This window comes from Mytilus galloprovincialis, chromosome 14, assembly GCF_965363235.1.
Source record: "Mytilus galloprovincialis chromosome 14, xbMytGall1.hap1.1, whole genome shotgun sequence".
Classification (NCBI taxonomy): Eukaryota; Metazoa; Mollusca; class Bivalvia; order Mytilida; family Mytilidae; genus Mytilus; species Mytilus galloprovincialis.
In genome coordinates, this window is record NC_134851.1 from 39,038,101 (window position 1) to 39,057,371 (window position 19,271).

The window sequence follows — 19,271 nt, forward strand, 5'->3', positions numbered from 1 at the left end:
CAATATAATACCATTATTTGAAAACATAAAAAACTATAAAAAGACATAATTACACTCCTTGATAAACTGATCTACTCCCACTTTCATTAACGAAGGCCGTAAATTAGTTTTCTCAAAATAAATCAGACTTTTTTATGGTAATAGTCAAATCTGTATATAAATTCCTAATGAAAGAACCCATAACATATTAACTACACTGTTTACAGCATTTATCTCACTTCTTCGTTTAGAAAGTCAGACCGGTACTTAAATGTACTGAGATAGTTGCAAAAGCTATTAAGAAGAGTGGCGGATCCAGGGGGAGGGTTCCAGGGGTTGCAACCCCCCCTTTTTTTTGGACGATCAATGCATTTGAATGGGAACATATAGTTGGAACCCCCCTTTGTCCTGGGTTGGGACCCCCCTTTTTTTAAATGGCTGGATCTACCCCTGAAGAACATGGTTTACATTTTAAACAGTGTGTTCTTAAATTGCATGTTTTATCTATCCATAAAATAACAGATATTTTTGCAGGCTTATATAAAATTCAAATTCATTAAAAAAAAATTAATTCAATATTTGTGTCCCCTCATTATGCATCAGGAGTGAACATTTTCGACTGCCTTGTAATTTTTGTGAATGTTAAATCCATATACCAATGGTTCAAAAGTGCTATATTTGTTCTTAAAAGAAATTTACTATAAAATCCAAAGAAATTCAGTGTTATATATATTAAGATTTGTTAAAAGATTTTCAATAAAAAAGATACTAAATGTAATTAATGTACTACATTGTGTGTATTGAAGGTGTCTCATTGCCACTCATACCACATCTTCTTATATCTAATTTCCATTTTGAGAACTGAACAATTTTTGCAATAAAACTGTGACAAGATAATGATATATAAATACATCGGATCTGACAAAACACATAAAATCTGATAATCCTATATTTTTTTCTTCAATCAATACTACTAAGCAAGTGAAGAGATGGCTAAAGTAGACATAATTCCACCGTTTCATTGATTATTCGTAAATTTAAGCTAGAATCGCCCATCTTCGGCTATTTAGGAATCAAGACAAGTTGTTTGTACAAATATTTGGTCAATAACTAATCACATATCTTATGGATAACTTGATGAAATTTGTTTTCAACCCTCGTACAGTGGAGATCTGAAGAACTAAATAAAGTACCATGGATTTACAGCCTTTTTTCCTAAACTTTCACGAAGAGTCGATTTCAATACCTTATCATATTCTATGGATTTATCTTTTTCTGTTCCCAAAATGATCACTAATTTTTGTTTTTTTTTGTACAGAGCACCTATGAATTCAAATGTTAAGCAAAATAGATTTTCTAGAAGCTTATAATAAGCCAGGGTAGTCTTGATATAAATATGCAGGCTAGCAAAATTAATGACATTCACTGCTCCACCTAAATGTTATAAGTTTATTACATATGTAAGGAAATTAAACAATTAAATGGTTAATATAGTTTTTGGTATAATATCTTTCCTGTTTTATATTCAAAAAGTCATGATGCACTATACAAAACAAAAAAATATGTACTTAAAAAATAAGTTCTTAAATAAAATGGACTGTCATATGACACATTATTTAGGAATGGCTGCAAATAAAATGGAACATTACTGTTTGGTCCTTTGCAGGGACATTGAGACCGCACAGCATAAGTCCAAGGACCAGTTATATATAAAAGTCACAAACTATTTATACAAAGGAATGTTTATTTATCAACCATGGCACAGCTAAACAATACAGTCAATAGATGTAGGAAGATGTGGTATGAGTGCCAATGAGACAACTCTCCTCCATCTAAGTCACAATTTGTATTAAGTAAACCAATTTAGGTCAAAGTATGGTCTTCAACACGGAGCCTTGAATCTCACCAAGCTATAAAGGTCCTAGCTGAAAATGACAAGTGTTAAACCATTCAAACAGCAAGAATCATCAGTTTAATAAACTTTATAATTCTCCCAATGGAGAAATCTATATTTCCATTTAAACTGTTTCCCCTGTCTCCAGTATTCCGGCTTTCAAATCGATCAAACCTTGTTATCTCTGTTGATAGATTCTTCCAAGAAAACTAAAACAGCAAATGGAATATAAATGAGAGCGTTATTAAGATATTGTAAAACTGGAGAATAAATTCCTTTGGATTTACAATTTGGTTGGAAATGCTGTATAATGAAGCATTTTGTTTTCTGATTGGTTTTTAATGAGTTTTTCATTAATTTTTCAGATGATTTGTGATGTTAGCAGTACTGTAAAATGGTCTTTCCTAATGTTAGCAACAGATTAAGTTAAACTTCCTTACAAAACAAGGCAATTTTTGTCAGAAAGATTCATTGATAACAGCAACTCAGTTGCAGACAAATCAGAATGAAGATGATGTTTTAACCATGATTATAGACATCTAAAACTACAATCTGCTGGAAAATTCAAATTCCATAATTGAGTACTTCATGTTGGGGAACAAAAAAGATTTTATTTTTTAAAATTATAGAATACTCATTCGACTTAAAGCATCAGAGAAAATCTAGCTACACTGTACTCCATACACATATACAGTTAAAACTCTTGTCTATTTGTATTCAACAGGCAGCTTTGCAATATTAAGAAATTGTAAAACTGGAGAATAAATTCCTTTGGATTTACATTTTGGATTGAAATGCTGTATAATCAAGCATTTTGTTTTCTGATTGGTTTTTAATGAGTTTTTCATTAATTTTTCAGATGATTTGTGATGTTAGCAGTACTGTATAATGGTCTTTCCTAATGTTAGCAACAGATTAAGTTCAACTTCCTTATGAAACAAGGCAATATTTGTCAGAAAGATCCATTGATAACAGCAACAGAACTAGAAAATAAAAATCTTCAGATCAGATCATCAGAATGAATACGATGTTTTTATACATCTTTCACTATAAATCGCTGGTAAAGTCAAAATAGAATATGGTAATTCATGATAAGAACAAGAATGTGTCCAAAGTACACGGATGCCCCACTTGCACTATCCTTTTCCATGTTCCATGGACTGTAAAAATTGGGTAATTATCTAATTTGGCATTAAAATTAGAAAGATTATACTATAGGGAACATATGTACTAAGTTTCAAGTTGATTGGACTTCAATTTCATCAAAAACTACCTTGACCAAAAACTTTAAACCTGAAACTCCCACGCCACAGACCAGAAAACATTATGCCCCTCTACTATGGTAGGTGGGGCATAAAAACAATAAGAGTTTAATGATTAGTCTACGACTGAGATAAACTTAAGCAATATGTATAGTACTGTACTCGATCATACACAATTTCAAGTTAGTTTAACAATTGTTGATCACAGTGAATTCAACAGGCAGCTTTTAGTTACTTGAGAAAAAATAAAGACATTTAAGAGCTCACTCAATGCCCTTGGTTTTTTTTTCAGGGAACCTTCAACCTACATCACCTTTAAAAGGACTATAGTGCAACCTTAACATAGCGGTGTTATGTTATGCATAATGAATTAAGCCTACCAAATTCACTTAAAAGTGACCTCAGGTGACCTATGAGGCATTTATACAATGTGACCTAAAGTGCCTTTATACAGTGGACTCCTATTATTTGTCAGAGTTCATATACTACTGGCATATAAGTTTAAGACATATTGCCAAATAAACTTCTTAATCATGATTCCAAAAGCTCATTTTGGTAGTTTATTTTGAAGATTTATAGTTAAATTTAAAAATTCATCTTATTTGAAAGTTCACCTAGAATTTTTAGCTAGATTTTTAAGGAATAAGGATTCCAAAATGCTGAGTTAACAATATTAATTACAATGCAAAAAACGGAATTATAATGTCTTATTTAAAAATTGACCTTAAGAACTGCAATGGAATGATTTACACGGATGCCCCACTCGCACTATCATTTTCTATGTTTAGTGGACCCTGAAATTGGGGTAAAAACTATAATTTGGCATCTAAATTAGAAAGATCATATCATTATAGGGAACATGTATACTAAGTTTCAAGTTGATTGGACTTCAACTTCATCAAAAACTACCTTGACCAAAAACTTTAACCTGAAATTTGCACTATCAATTATCATTTTCTATGTTCAGTGAACTGTGAAATTTGGGTCAAAACTCTAATTTGGCATTAAAATTAGAAAGATCAATTCATAGGGCACATGTGTACTAAGTTTGATTGAAGTTGATTGGACTTCAACTTCATCACAAACTACTTGACCAAAAACTTTTACCTGAACGGACGGACGGAAGGACAGTCCGACGGAGGGATGGACGGACGAACAGATGCACAGACCAGAAAACATAATGCCCCTCTACTATCGTAGGTGGGGCATAAAAATGTTGAGTTGACACTTACTTCACATGTTTCAATGAATAAAAGAGGTTCCAATAACTGTCTTATTTAACTAATTAACTCGACTTGAATCTTTCTTCCCTGACATTCATCAAGATAAGTTACCCATATAAACACTCATCCTACACAACTTTTTCACATTCATTTTCATTGTAGAAGTCTCAGAAGATTTTCTGTGACAATTTCAATAAGAAAGATGGATTGTCTTTTCAAAAAAGATAGGATCAAATTAAGTTAGAGAAGGGGGTTTGTGTAACATGAAATGTTTTGCAGAAAGGAGATCTGCTGGTATCTTCAGATATTTGGTACATGGGATGGGTTGCTGATAATCAACAAGTATGTGCTGGATATTATTAACAGGAAAGAAAATTGGGGTCTAGAAAAAGGAAAAGTCTGGAAAGAATTTAGACATTTTTTCTTTCATTTGTAATTGCACTTTTACAAACAATGACTTCAAGACTTACAAGAGATCAGACTATTTAGGCATTTCAGGAACCTATTGTTGAGTGGTTGTGGTTTATTATGTGGTTCATTTTAACTGTTTATTGTTCCTCGTTGTTTAGATAGATTAGATCGTTGGGTTCCCTGTTTGAATGGGTAAATTACACTTTTCATTTTTAGGGCCCAGTATAGCTTGCTGTTGGGTGTGAGCCATTAAGCTCTGTGTTGAAGACGCTACTTTGACCTATAATGGTTTACTCTTTATAAAATTGAGACTTGGATGGAGAGTTGTCTCATTCCCACTCATACCACATCTTCTTATATCTATTTAATTTTCACAGGTAAGATTATGTATCACTGAGTTCTTAAAGCTGTCATTTTTGAATAAGATATCATTGACACCACTTATTTTAATAAAGCTTGTTATAGGTAGAGACTATAACATATAAAAATATAGTATACATGCCAATACACATAATTGACAGCGCTAGGTGATGTTTTATAGCCTATAATATACAAATTTAATATGGCTTCTACTAACGAAAGCTCTATTTGGAGCTAATGTGTTGAGAGACCTCTTATATCAGTACACCTTTCCTACATTGCCTAGAGACTATAAGGTACTTCAAAATGTACTAAAATGAACTTCCTTATATTTTTGATTGACAGATATGTGTACCTAAATGGGAGAAGGTCCAACTTGGCTATGCAACAAATATCTGCATGTCTACAACTATCTAATAAACTGTATTTATTTTGTTGTTGCACATTTTCTTGACAAGCTTAATTTATTATTATTTGACAACTAAAGAAATATGTTTATGATATGCACTCAACTGTATGTTACATGTCAGTCAAAATTAACTCAGGTTCATTCACCTTTATAATAAAAGATTCATGAAAGAGAAGACATAAGTTTTCAATGAGACTGCAAAACAACAATACAACAATGCAAACATTTTTTTATATAAATAAGGCCATTAGTTTTCTCGTTTGAATTGTTTTACATTGTCATTTAGGGGCCTTTTATAGCTGACTCTGCGGTATGGTCTTTGCTCATTCTTGAAGGCCGTACGGTGACCTATAGTTGTTACTTTCTGTGTTATTTTGATCTCTTGTGGAGAGTTGTCTCATTGGCAATCATACCACATCTTCTTTTTTATAAATCAGAATAATTGTCCATAAGACACATTATACTTCTCTCATATATTTGAAAACCATGAACTCTGGGTAAAAAAACCTCCAAATTTCATTTTTTTTTTCTAAACATTTAAAACTGGTCTTCAGCAAAACTATATGAAACAAAAAAAAAAATCTGTTCCATATGCATGGAAATCTAACATGTTTACAGAACCCCATATCATATCAACACATGTTTAGATTTAATCATTTACAAATACATTGGTAACTGATTCTAATGATTATTAAACTTGATCAGCCAAGTTTTTGTATAGGTTTACAAGTTTACCACTGGAGTTGTGCAAACAAATGAATTCACTAGGTTATGTGGTTGCTTGTTTAATTTTTTTGTAATAAATAAATTGAATCAAAACAACTTTAGTTTATTTGACTGATCATTAGTCAGCCAGGATTTTTTGAAAGCTAATATGTGCTGAAACAAATGAAATCCAACTTCTCAAGATATATTATAGAGACATTCTATTTTCATGATATAACTTAAATATCAGGGGAAATGCTGATTTAAATGTCATTCATTAAACATATAAAATTAGAAACTGTTGAGAAGGCTTCATTCAGCATTGAGGATATTTAATATTGTGACAAAGGATCCCCATAAATAAATTTCATCTTTGAAGTAGATCAGAATGCAGATCATTAAAAATACAAACATTGAAATTTTATTGACTGGGTTATAGTGTTAAAAGTTCTCTTACCACAAAGTGAATATATGCATGATACTCTATGATCATTTCACAACAACCTATTTCATCCTATAGCAAGCTAGAATGAAATTATAGTTTAAGAAAAACATTTCACAAAGATCATCTGGGGGTAATACATGTATAATTATTTTTCTAATTAATCTATCACAAGTACAATTTACACAGCCAAAAAAGCCAGAAGACAAATAAAACACACCAAATACATGCCCCCCCCCCTTCTCGGTCCTAGTTCCTATTTATAAAACTTACCGAACCATTGTGAATTAATTTAATCCTTTTCATATTCAATAAGAACAAGTAAACGAGAAAAACAAACCATCCTGTTTCATACACATTGATACAATAAGTGATAAATGCATGTCAAAAACATTATTGTATGATCAACAAATATTGAGGTACTGCCAAAAACATCTTATCAACCCTTGTACACTATATTCATCAAATTATAGCTAATTCAGCTTTGTAAAATTTTAAAAGTTATTGCACATTATGTGTGTTGATCTAAGAAATTGAAAAGCTTTATAATATAGGGTTTATTGCATGAATATTGGGGAATATTGTCCCGAGTAGAATTTTATATTGCACGAGCTTGTGAGTGCAATATATGTTCTACGAGGGACATAATTCCCCAATATTCATGCAATAACCCTTTTATTGTATAGCAATATAATATTTTAAAGTAAAAATTGGTTTAAAATAAGATTTTGTCGTTGATGACGTCATGAATTTGAAGATTTATTGCACTAGTGCAATATTGGAATTTATTGCACGCTAACTTTTGGTTACTTTCTGTGGGAAATATTATATTGCTATGCAATAATAATACTTCTAGTTAAAATCAAAAGAAGTATGATATATATCAAATGAGACAGTAACCCAATGATAAAGTTCTAAATAATCTTACAGTAGCTAGAAACAACTGGGTGCAGCATTATGCAGAGGCAAATTTAGGGGGGTCCATGGGGCCTGGGCCCCCCCTTTTTGGGAAAAAATTTGGTTGCTTATATAGGGAATCACTGAAGCATGACTTGAGCAGACCCCCTCTTAGGCAGTCAGTGGGCCCCCACTTATGAAAATTTCTGTATCCACCACTGTTATGATGAGCGAAATTAAGCAAAATGACATTTGCATTTGTACAGTAATTGTCTTTTGTTTATGTATTTATATGTTCCAGACCATACGAGTATTTGGACCGTACGCGTACGGTCCGCACCGTATACGTATACTCGTACGGTCCGACCATACGCGTACGGTCGGACCGTATGAGTATACGCGTACGGTCCAGCTGACCATACATGTTTTGGGATCATATGGGTTAAATGTTTTAAACAAACATTTATCAAAATCTTTATTTTTAGTTATACAAATTGTTATTATTACAATTAGATGGATAAAGTGAATAAGCGAACAATTAAAATTAAATATTTGTTTAATTTTATATCCGTGAATCCTATTTTGTTACCCTGGCCCAAGATGACACTTGCTTCTACAAGGAACGTCATATATTTTTAACATTAACATGTTTTGTTCATGCATGTTCCTTTGCATATGCATTTTTGTAAAGTTCCTAAATATTCTACATGTAAAACAATTGTCCTCCCACATTATGTTTACTTCCGATAACTTCAATTTCAATGAGCATACTGGGCTGTAATTAATGAATTACTGACATGCTAAGTACAGGAGATTAACAGATTAAATAAGCCTGATTTTTTACAAATAATTAAAATATTAAGTTTTTATTTCAATAACTATTCAACTTTTTATATTAATTTGAGATATAAGTTATGTTGATCTGTTATATACATTTGTATCTAATAAACTTGACCAAATTCTTAATATTAGTCGGACCGTATGCGTATATTGAAAAAGTACGCATACGGTCCAGACCGTACGCGTACGGTCCAAATACTCATACGGTCTGGAACATATACGTGTTTCTCTTTTCTTGTTTTTTATATAGATTAGACCGTTGGTTTTTTCGTTTGAATGGTTTTACACTAGTAATTGTGGGGCCCTTTATAGCTTTTTGTTCGGTGTGAGCCAAGTCTCCGTGTTGAAGGCCTTACATTGACCTATAATGATTTACTTTTATAAATTGTTATTTGGATGGAGAGTTGTCTCATTGGCACTTACACCACATCTTCCTATAATCTATTTGACAAAATCAAAACATTTGTATAAAAATTAAAAGAAAAACTCCTGACATTAATTCAATAAATAATTTGCTTGATGAAAAAAAGGTTTCTGAAGTTTCCATTATCTCATCCTTGGTATTAACCACATGTCCCTATTTGAATGCATTGATCGTCTAAAAAAAAGGGGGGTTCAAAACCCGCCCCCCCCCCTGGATCTGCCACTGGATATAATTTTTAGTAACTGTAAATTAAATTCATAAGCATCATCTTAAGTGTTGTTCTTCATATCATGTATCCACTATACAGGGGTTGTTAATCAAAACCAAACATTGCCTCCACCTGTCTTAGACAAAAAGTCATGTCAGAATAATTAAAAAAGTATTAGAAAAACAGATGTTTAAGTACCTTATCAAAACAAACAAGCTGAGGTGATGTTTATATGGGTTGTCAACAATGAAAAAAATAATGCAAGTAATTCATAATTATTGAAAAAAAAAATGAAAAAAATAATAAGATGCAAGTTATTGATAATTATTGAAAAAAAAATGTATGTTGATGTTAAAGTTTATGTAATCAAAGGAAAATCACTTGTCATGAAAAGATATCATGGAGTGTTATGTATAAAAAGATAAAGTCTGTTATTAGGAGTGTGTTTGATGGAGTGAAAGAGATGTGGGTATAAGCCATGCTGTGTTAAATTGCACAAATCATCAAAAAGTAACAATAGTTTAATTGATTTTTGTGATTCTTGCACATCAGTTGTAGCAGCACTGTAAATGCAAGCTTGAATACGTAAAATTATTAAAATGGGTTTTGATATTTTACAGTTTAATATACTCAATCAGTTGCTCTTAAATTTCCAATTGCAGTGCCACTTACTATAAGGTTCTCAGCAGAGTTTTTCAATTCAATATCCTAGGAAAATTAGCAATCAATTTATAAAGGAAAGAATTATGATTGATTTATTTATTTTTCTAAATATCTTGTTGCCAACTATAAGCTTTTTTAATTATTTTGAAAAGAAAGTGAAAGGTACAAAATATATACATGATTCTGAAAACTTCCATGCTTCAGACCTATTTTTTTATGATTTTACAATAATAAGTTTTCAATATGTGCCATTAAAAAACAAAATTTTATTTCTCTTGAACAATTTGCAACCCAGAACAGGGGAGGTAATTAAAACATATATCCGAGGTTAATATACATGTATCCTATCAGTTTTTATAGGTTAAACACTTACTAATTATAATGAATATAATTAAGGTAACATTTTATAGTAGTTTGCATAAGGTCCAGTAGCAAATATTCCATGTATAACCAGCTGAGTATTATGAGCATGTTTATATATAATATATATATATATGAACTATTGATTTATACTGTATTATATTACAGCATAAAGTGTTTAATTGATCACTTATTATGTTTGAAAATTTGCAATTAACAGATGAAAGGTTTAAACCACTTATTTGCTATTTGCCAATTTTCTCAAGTGGTCATTATTGTTTTTAGATAATTTACAAATTTAAAGTACTTTTTTTTTTTTTTTTTGTAAAATGTTGAAATTAAAATGTGTTTATGCATGCGGAACAGCCTTTTTCCTCTCACATCATATGGCTGTTTTTATAAGCTTCTTTTGCAATTAAAATAAAAGAGCATTCATTATCGTGTTTAGAAGCATTATTCACCCGCTAGAAAATTAAACAATCGGTAAACAGGAAGTAGGTGTCTGACAGATTCAAAAAGTACTATAAGGTTAAAATGAACAGACAGCCAGACAAGGTGTTTATTATAAAGTCAGCAATCATAGAGTGTGGATATTACAACTCAGCATGCTGGGAGTTCTCCATGACAAACAAATGGAAAAAGTTAACTGAAGAATCATTACCAATTTTTGTGGAATAAAGGGAGAAAGGTGAACCACTAATTTAAAACTTAAACATTTTGTATAAGACTTCCCATCCCTAGATTTTCCATGCAGTTCAACTTTTTCCATGATAAAATGATGGAAAATGATGGAAATTTTGTTTTTTTCCATGAGTTTCCATGGAATTTCATGGAAAAATAATTCATGTCAGATGGAAAACTTATATGTGTTACTTATTCCATCATTTTCCATGATAAGATGGAAAACTTTCCATGGAATTCCATGGAAAAAATACTTTTTGGATGGAAAATGGGATGGAAAGTAGACTAATAAAAATTTGTAGATGGAAAAGCGGATGGAAAGTGGACTTAGAATATTTTTGAGATGGAAAAGAAGATGGAATCTTGACTTAGAATATTTTTAACATGGAAAAATTATAGAATCTTAACTTAGAATATTTTTGAGATGGAAAGTCATGGAAAAAATGTACACAAATTAAATACATTAATTCTTTATCATCAATTAGACAGTGAAAGAAATGTAAAGTGCCATCTGGTTTTCATTGGTCTTTGTGTAGAAGACAGGAAATGATATGACCATACAGTGTGAGGCCAAATGTAGGGTAGAACATGGATTTATACATTTTTGTGCAATTATTATTACTTAAAACATAAAAATGGTAAATAAACAATAAATGGACAATCTTTTATTAAAATATATATAAAATATCCAAGATTTTGGTAAATAACAGTATTCAATTGTGACTCTTTTAAAAGAAATCAGATAACTCCTCATACATCCCCCAACACATTGAAAATTTGAACTTGCTATGGATATGCAGGCAACAAATAAAGATGTCTTCTCTCCTGAACAAAATGCAAAATTTATATTGGACTTAGATTAAATAGTTCCAAATAGTTCTTGACATCGAATAGTGCAGATTTATTCTCTGATGACTTGCATTGACTGTTGGATTTAGAGCATATTTTTTGGTAAGTACACTGAATTAGATTCTACCATTTTAAGTGTGTGCAAGCTCCTTTAGTTCAACATAAAAACATCATGAAAACACCTATAGTAGATTTTTCACTTATAATTATAATGATTGGGTATTAAGACAAGACAAACTGTATATGGTGTATTATAATAACTAATAATCCACTAATGAAGTAATTTGGTTATAAAATTTAAGATCCGTTGAAATTGGTTGCATATGAGAAATAGATCCATAAAAGTAAAAAAAGTGTATCTTTACAGCAAACTGCAAATCAACACTAAGTTCTAATTATATGGAAAATACCAATGAAGACATTTATATACAATAATTATGGAAAAAAATATTTAGAACAAAGTTGTTAACCATTATTAATAATGTCATTATTTAAAGAATATCTCTTTATTTATAACAGTAAAATTATTTTTAGGTATCATGAGGAAGAAATGAAACTCCAATAAAATGGTTAATGCTGTTCTACAAGATGGATCTAATGAAGCCTGGTGCTGACATAAGTGACATTTATAACCTTAATTTCTTGATATAAAGGCAGTGCAAACATATACCAGTATTGAAAGTTTTTCTTGTTTGTTGTATTTATTATAATACATTAAATGAGTTTGAATTAAAGGTTAAAATGATGTTTGAGTCTATTGCTTATTACTGACCATTGTAAGACTCAAAAGACCTTACCAAACCGAAAAAAGCATGGCACCTATTTTTTTTTATCTTCATTATCACAGATATTGTTAAACAGGGTATATTGTCAAAAGGTTAATTTGAGCAATTCATTTTAAAAGGAAATGATGGAAATATTTCCATGGAATTCCATGGAAAAAGAAATTCTATGTAATATATTTCCATGGAATTCCATGGAAAAACTTTATGTAAAATATTTTCCATGGAATTCCATGGAAAATGTTTCAGATGGAAATATTATTAATTCCTTTTTTTCTCTTTTTATTTTCCATGGATTTCCATGGAAAACAGGTTCCAATACTCCATGGAATTCCATGGAAAAATATTCCATGGAATTCCATGCAGTTTTCCATGATAGATGATGGAAAATCTAGGGATGGGTAATAATTGTATGCAGATTTGGCAATACTACAAAATCGAATATCCATAAAATGCTATTTAGTCAAAAATCTTCTGAAAAAGTCTCTATAGACTGTTTTAAAGCCACAATGATTATCTCAATAAAGATATTAAACTACAAAACAAATTAGAGGGTGGTCATCCATATGCATACACCTATACCTTCATTCTTCTGGTCAAACAACTTTAGCCACAAAGATACATCTCGTGCTACAAAACCACAAAACAAATTAGAGTGTGGTCAACCATAATTGATCTATATACCTACACTCATCTGAAAAAAATTATAATCAACAGAAGTCAAACCACTTAGCCTCAAAGATACATCTCAAGCTACAAAACCACAAAATAAAATAGGATAAAATTGAGAATGGAAATGGGGAATGTGTCAAAGAGACAACAACCCAACCATAGAAAAAACAACAGCAGAAGGTCACCAACAGGTCTTCAATGTAGCGAGAAATTCCCGCACCCCCAGGCGTCCCTCAGCTGGCCCCTAAACGAATATATACTAGTTCAGTGATAATGAACGCCATACTAATTTCCAAATTGTACACAAGAAACTAAAATTAAAATAATACAAGACTAACAAAGGCTACAGGCTCCTGACTTGGGACAGGCGAAAAAATGTGGCGGGGTTAAATAGGAGTCTGGTCAACCATGTGACCTAGCACTACGTTTACATTATTACAAAACCAAAGTTTTACCTCAGTAAAACAAGATAACAACAAGCTCCATCAGACCTTCCCAGCCTTAAACCAATTTTCCAAGAACTCTGAGACAAGAAGCAATTTAATTGGACTAATACTACTTATTGATTTATCTAATCTTGAGTGGGCAAATATTAGCCATGAGGATTTAATATACAGTAGATGGTCATGATTTACAATAATTATAAATAGTTTATGGCAAACATTTCCAAATACGTCTGCCTATTAACCATTTTAGTAGAGGATTGATCCTTCGTTCCATCTTTTCATCAAGAACAAAATATTCGTGATCTAGCAGTTATTATCATTGTCAGTTTTGTCATTTAAACCTTTGAAGTGAAAAATTAATTACATTCATAATTAAACTTTCTATAACATATAAATGAAAGCATAAAAAAAACAACACAACAGATCTCAAAAGCCTCAATGCTTGGTAAAAAAAAATATCTGCATAATCATTATAGGCTCCAAATTCAGCACAGTTTGAAAAAGGGTGTTGTTTTTTTTAAAGCAATTTTTGATCTTAGGAATTTAAGCCTTGGCCATTTGAAAGCTCCATACCAAAAAGTTTTGTAACAATTGGACTTATCGAAGGGGGAACAGGGCATATCATATTTTTTGGTTCTTTTGGATTGTCATTAAAAATTTACATTTATGGTTAAGAAAATTCAAGATATTAAAAACAACAAAAAGTTAATTAAAAAAATAAGTTTTAATTTGAATTATTAAATATTGAGAACATTCGTCTTGGCTCAATCAAAACAAATCTTTCCCTTCAACAAACTGACTCATCAAAACAACAGATAACATCATATTGTTTTAATTGGGAGTAATTTCTAATCTACTCCATCAATACGAAAATTACAAGTGATCTTATATCTCCAGCTGCCCACCTACTAGATGATTGCACACCTGCGGTTCAGAAAGTCAAGGTCGTTCTGAAGGTCACACTATGTTGATTGACTGGCTGAGTCAGTCTCTTTTACTTACCAATACTATAGCCATAGTAAATCTATTTGTGTCACTGAATCATCAATTAGGTCGCTGCGATGAATCAGTGACACTATAAACACTATAAACAGGTGATTATTATGTTTATACTAAGAAAATTGTGGTATTATTTCCGATTAATGTGGTTTAAGTGTCTTTCTAATTATATTTTAGTGATATTATTTCGGAATAATATGGTTTCTGAGTCTTTCTAATTATCGAGAGTTTGTTATATACAACTTGGTTATTAGATTTATCAGAGAGGAGTATACTATAGTACATTATATATGTAATAGTGAGTCTGTGACTAAGAAAATATTTCAGTTTAGCTCCTGTTAAAAAAATATTCAAAAACATTAATGAATTTGCTAGAATTTCTTATGTTTAATAATTGGTAGAAATCATCTATATTGATTTCCATAAGTAAGAACATCAAAGAAATTTGAACACATATAGTTTCCAGTGGTGGATCCAGCCATTTTAAAAAGGGGGTGTCCCAACACAGAGTAAAGGGGGGGTTCCAACTATATGCTCCCATTCAAATGCATTGATCAACCAAAAAAAGAGAGGTTCCAACCCCCGGAACCCCCCCCCCCCTCCCCCCCCCCCACCCTTGGATCCGCCACTGGTTTCACCATATAGTATTGAAAATGCTTATATTATTTAATATAACAATGAGGAGATTTCATTGGAATGCAAATGAGACAACTATTCACCAGAGTCGAAATGAAGTGGAATATATTATAGTTAGCATTTATAGGCAACCACTGGAAGGTTCTTGGGGTTGGAAACCAGCCCCCCTTTTTTTTGGACAATCAATGCATTTGATTAATGGGGACAGATATTTGGAACCCATCTCTCTTTTGTTAAGGGACTCCCACCCCCCTTTTTAAAAGGGGATGGATCCGCCCCTGGCCACTGTTCAGCAGTTAAAAATTATAAGAAAGGTGAACATCTTCAATTGTTGACAAACAATAAGCTTGAAAAGACTGTTTCCAACATAGGGAGTTGATTATGAGAAATTGAAGCCTAAATCTAAAAGCAGAGAAATTTTACACCAAACAATTGTACCCTTTTTTTCTGCCTGCATGCTCTCCTAATCTCTTTTAAATATTTATAAACTAAGACTCTTGACAGTTTCATTCTTCAAGACCTGAAACTAAATGATCAATCAGAAAAGTTCAGTTTAACTGCAGAACAAAACAATTTTATGCCATTCCCCCTCCAGTACTATTTTAAAAGCCTGTATTTAAACTATGTGGATAATATTGACCACAACTTTGTTGTTGTTTTTTCATTGCAAAAACCATAATAACTTTTAAATGTGTATCAGTTTACAATAGTATATCAAGGGCAGATCCAGTCATTTTAAAAAGGGGGGTTCCAAATCCAGGACAAAGGGGGGTTCCAACCATATGTCCCCATTCAAATGCCTTGATCATCCAAAAAAAGGGGGGTTTCAACCCCCGGATACCCCCCCTGGATCCGCCACTGTATATAGAAATGCTGCTGAATATGTTGTGATAAATATATATATAAACAATCAATAAATCTACTCTAATGTTTGTCAACAATGATTAGATTCAATAAAGCATCTTATTAACATTGATATATAATCATCTTCTGAGTCAGCAGTATGTTTGACCTCACTGATTATTATCCTGATTATGAAGAAATAGGTATATTGTGAAATACCAATATATACACACTGACTCAGTGATGATGAAATACAATTCCTATTAAAATCATAATTAATTGATGTTAAAGCTGTAAAATCATTTGTTGATTGATTTAAAAAAATTACATGTTTTACCTATAATATTTCAAAGAGGAAATTATTAATAATGACTAACATCAAAATTTATTACATCACAATAATTAAATTAAAAAAATTGTGGGATTGTCGTCAAAAGACAGCATATTACTTACTATTTTACAGTAAGTTCACAAACTCTCATTATTACAATCATTCCTCTCTAAAATAATTGATTGATTGTTGGTTTGCTAAAATTATTGTCCAGTGGCAAATATTTCATGCAATTTCAGGATGATTAATTAACACTACTGTATTCTGGTAGAAAATTTCAATAGTAGTTTATAATATGCTAACAGTATTCGAGATTCAATTTATTGTTTTAGTGATTCCCTACACAATGAACAATTTTTTCCCCACAAAAGGTGGACTCCTAGCACACTGCCCAACCCCCTCCCCCGACCACAAAATCTGCCTCTAATGGGAAGGCAACATGGAGCTGTACATATGTCATGTATGTCTCACATTTTTTGTACACCTAAATTGTAACCAATTTTTGAAACAGTATTTCTCATAAAAAAACGAGGATCGAAAGAATATCCCCATATCTGACCACAGGTACTTGGGGACAGGACAATTTTTTATCAACCCTTCCCCTTTTTTTCTAAAATCTGTTTTCTTTGAATATTTATTATTTTTTAGTCTTTCTGTATACTATGAATAACTTGTTTTTACTATTTACTATCAATTCATAAGTTTTTTATTCAGGGCGGTCACTGATATCATTGAGTGGCTAAAAAAAAGGTCTTATCCCCAAGAACCTATAATGAACTTGACATGTTTGTGTGAAAAATCATAGATTGAGTACCTACCTATTGCCAAATTCAAAATCATCACTGTTTGTGAGCACATTAAGTGTGGTGGGTGCGTTCTTGCTGTTGATTGGTTCATCTTGACCAGTGGGATTTTCAGGCGTGTTTCGTGATGTCATAATATCGGTAGAATACTCAGGCTGAACATTTCGTTCCAGTGTCATGGTTACTATCACTCAACAGATAAAGTCCTGCAAAAGATAAAAAGCTTATTAAATCACTATTCTTAATATGTAACCGCAGAGCAAAATCTGGGTTTTTTTTCAGATCTGGTAAGAATATATATATTTATCAACCCCAAAAAAGATCTTCATATTATGTTAATATATTTTGTTCTAACTTGCTGTTGAACTTTAAGGCTTAAAGCAAATACGTAAGATAAAATTAAAAACATAAATACTGATATTTGACAGCATAACATCTTGTGAATATGTATTTATTTATACATCTTTGAATAGATACAATTTATGTATTGTTATATAACCCCAAAATGTAAAAAAAAATATTAATAAAACAAGATAGAAATATGTAAAATTGCAACCTAAGTGCACAAAATGATTCTATCATGATTCATGACAATATCAAATAAAAACAATATTGTCATCTATTAACAATTCAAAATGGGTTATAACACATGTAAATTGAAGAAAATATTTGATTGAAATATGTAAATTTTGATCACTCATATGGATTTCTATATGTAATAACATGCATATTGCATTAGCCTGTCCTCCTATGACATAACACCATATAAGGCTAAAGTTCTCACCAGATTTATAAATTTTCATAACTACAACTGGAACATTACTTACATGACGAAACTCTTTTTTTTTGTGTGTGTGTTAATTGACTTTTAGATGAATTTTGATGGCTCTTTTCATTTTGTGAACACAAACCATTCTTATAACATGGCGAAAAACTTATTCACAAATGCAGAGTATTTGGTACCAGTCTTCACGCTGAACTGCTAAATCTACAGGCCCGCAGCTCAATTTTTGAAAAGTTTTATTTAAGATTCTGTAGGCCTGTAGGTCTGATTTTTACAGGCTCGAGAGCAATTTTACCAGCCTGGGCTGTCTGGGCTGCCACTCAGCGTAAAGACTGTGGTACATTTGTTACCTCACTGGGGTATTCTTTGTTTTTGGGCAACAATATTCTCTAAATTTTTAACTGTTTTCCTATGCTGGAAGTGCTGAAGCATCTTGATCCTCCTTAATATGATAAAATTTCAAATAAATTATAATATTATAAGAAAGCCCAGTGGCGGATCCAGTCATTTTAAAAAAAAGGAGGGGGGGGGTTCCAACTATATGCTCCCATTCAAATGCATTGATCGTCCAAAACTGAGCCTGGATATTATGAAGACAATTAGCGATATCAAATGACAGATGATTTTTACTTTCTTTTACGTTAATTGCATGGTCATAATGTCTTATTAGATCAATTCTGTGTAGCTGTTAGTGTTGGATAATCGGTTGAAATCACCAACCGATTATCTATTACAATCGGTTGACAGCAACCAACCGACTATCAGTTATAATCGCATCATAATACCTTGCACTTTTTTAAAATGAAATCATGCATTTAGTCTCATTGTACATGTCTAATGTGTATATTCCATATCATTGCAGAGTTTATATATTCATGTTTGATCTTTTGTTTCCTTTATATATTTTATTTAGCAATTAAAACAATGATTTAATATGATTGAACATATTTTATCCCATAATTACAACATTAATTACCAACAGTGACATTAACATTTCTAAATTTCAGTGGTGTAACTCACATTGCAATTTAAATAACATAGCTGTATAAACATTTGAATGCTTCTAATTAAGAAAAGATATATAAAGTTTTAAACTTTAAGAAATTTAAAATTAACAGAAAAAAATAAAACAATGCATTTGCATTGAACATGTTGAAATATATACAGAAAACAAAGGGGATTAAGCCAATGTCTGTTAATCCGTGTATAATGCTTTTATTCACTTTTGTGATCATTATTTTTCTGTAAATTGTGTCATTCGTGAGTCTGAACTTATAATTGCAAGAATGCGGAATTATTACATAGTTGAACCGTATTCAATTTGTGATTTTTATATTTTTCAACGGCGGACGAATTTCAGAAAATTTA

General features: G+C 31.4%; 2 protein-coding genes across 8 annotated transcripts in view; one reads left to right on the forward strand and one right to left on the reverse strand.

Moving 5' to 3' along the window:
• The window catches only part of LOC143058220 (uncharacterized), a 322,046-nt gene that overhangs the window by 141,255 nt on the left and 161,520 nt on the right, over positions 1–19,271 (forward strand). The gene's annotated exons all lie outside the window — the stretch shown is intronic.
• The window catches only part of LOC143058219 (mitogen-activated protein kinase kinase kinase 13-like), an 81,742-nt gene that overhangs the window by 37,890 nt on the left and 24,581 nt on the right, over positions 1–19,271 (reverse strand). For all 7 annotated transcript variants that reach the window (XM_076231681.1, XM_076231684.1, XM_076231682.1 and 4 more), the window contains one exon: positions 17,135–17,325. In XM_076231681.1, the coding sequence (XP_076087796.1) occupies positions 17,135–17,298 (164 nt within the window). In that variant the 5' untranslated portion in view covers positions 17,299–17,325. The remainder of the gene's footprint in view (positions 1–17,134; positions 17,326–19,271) is intronic.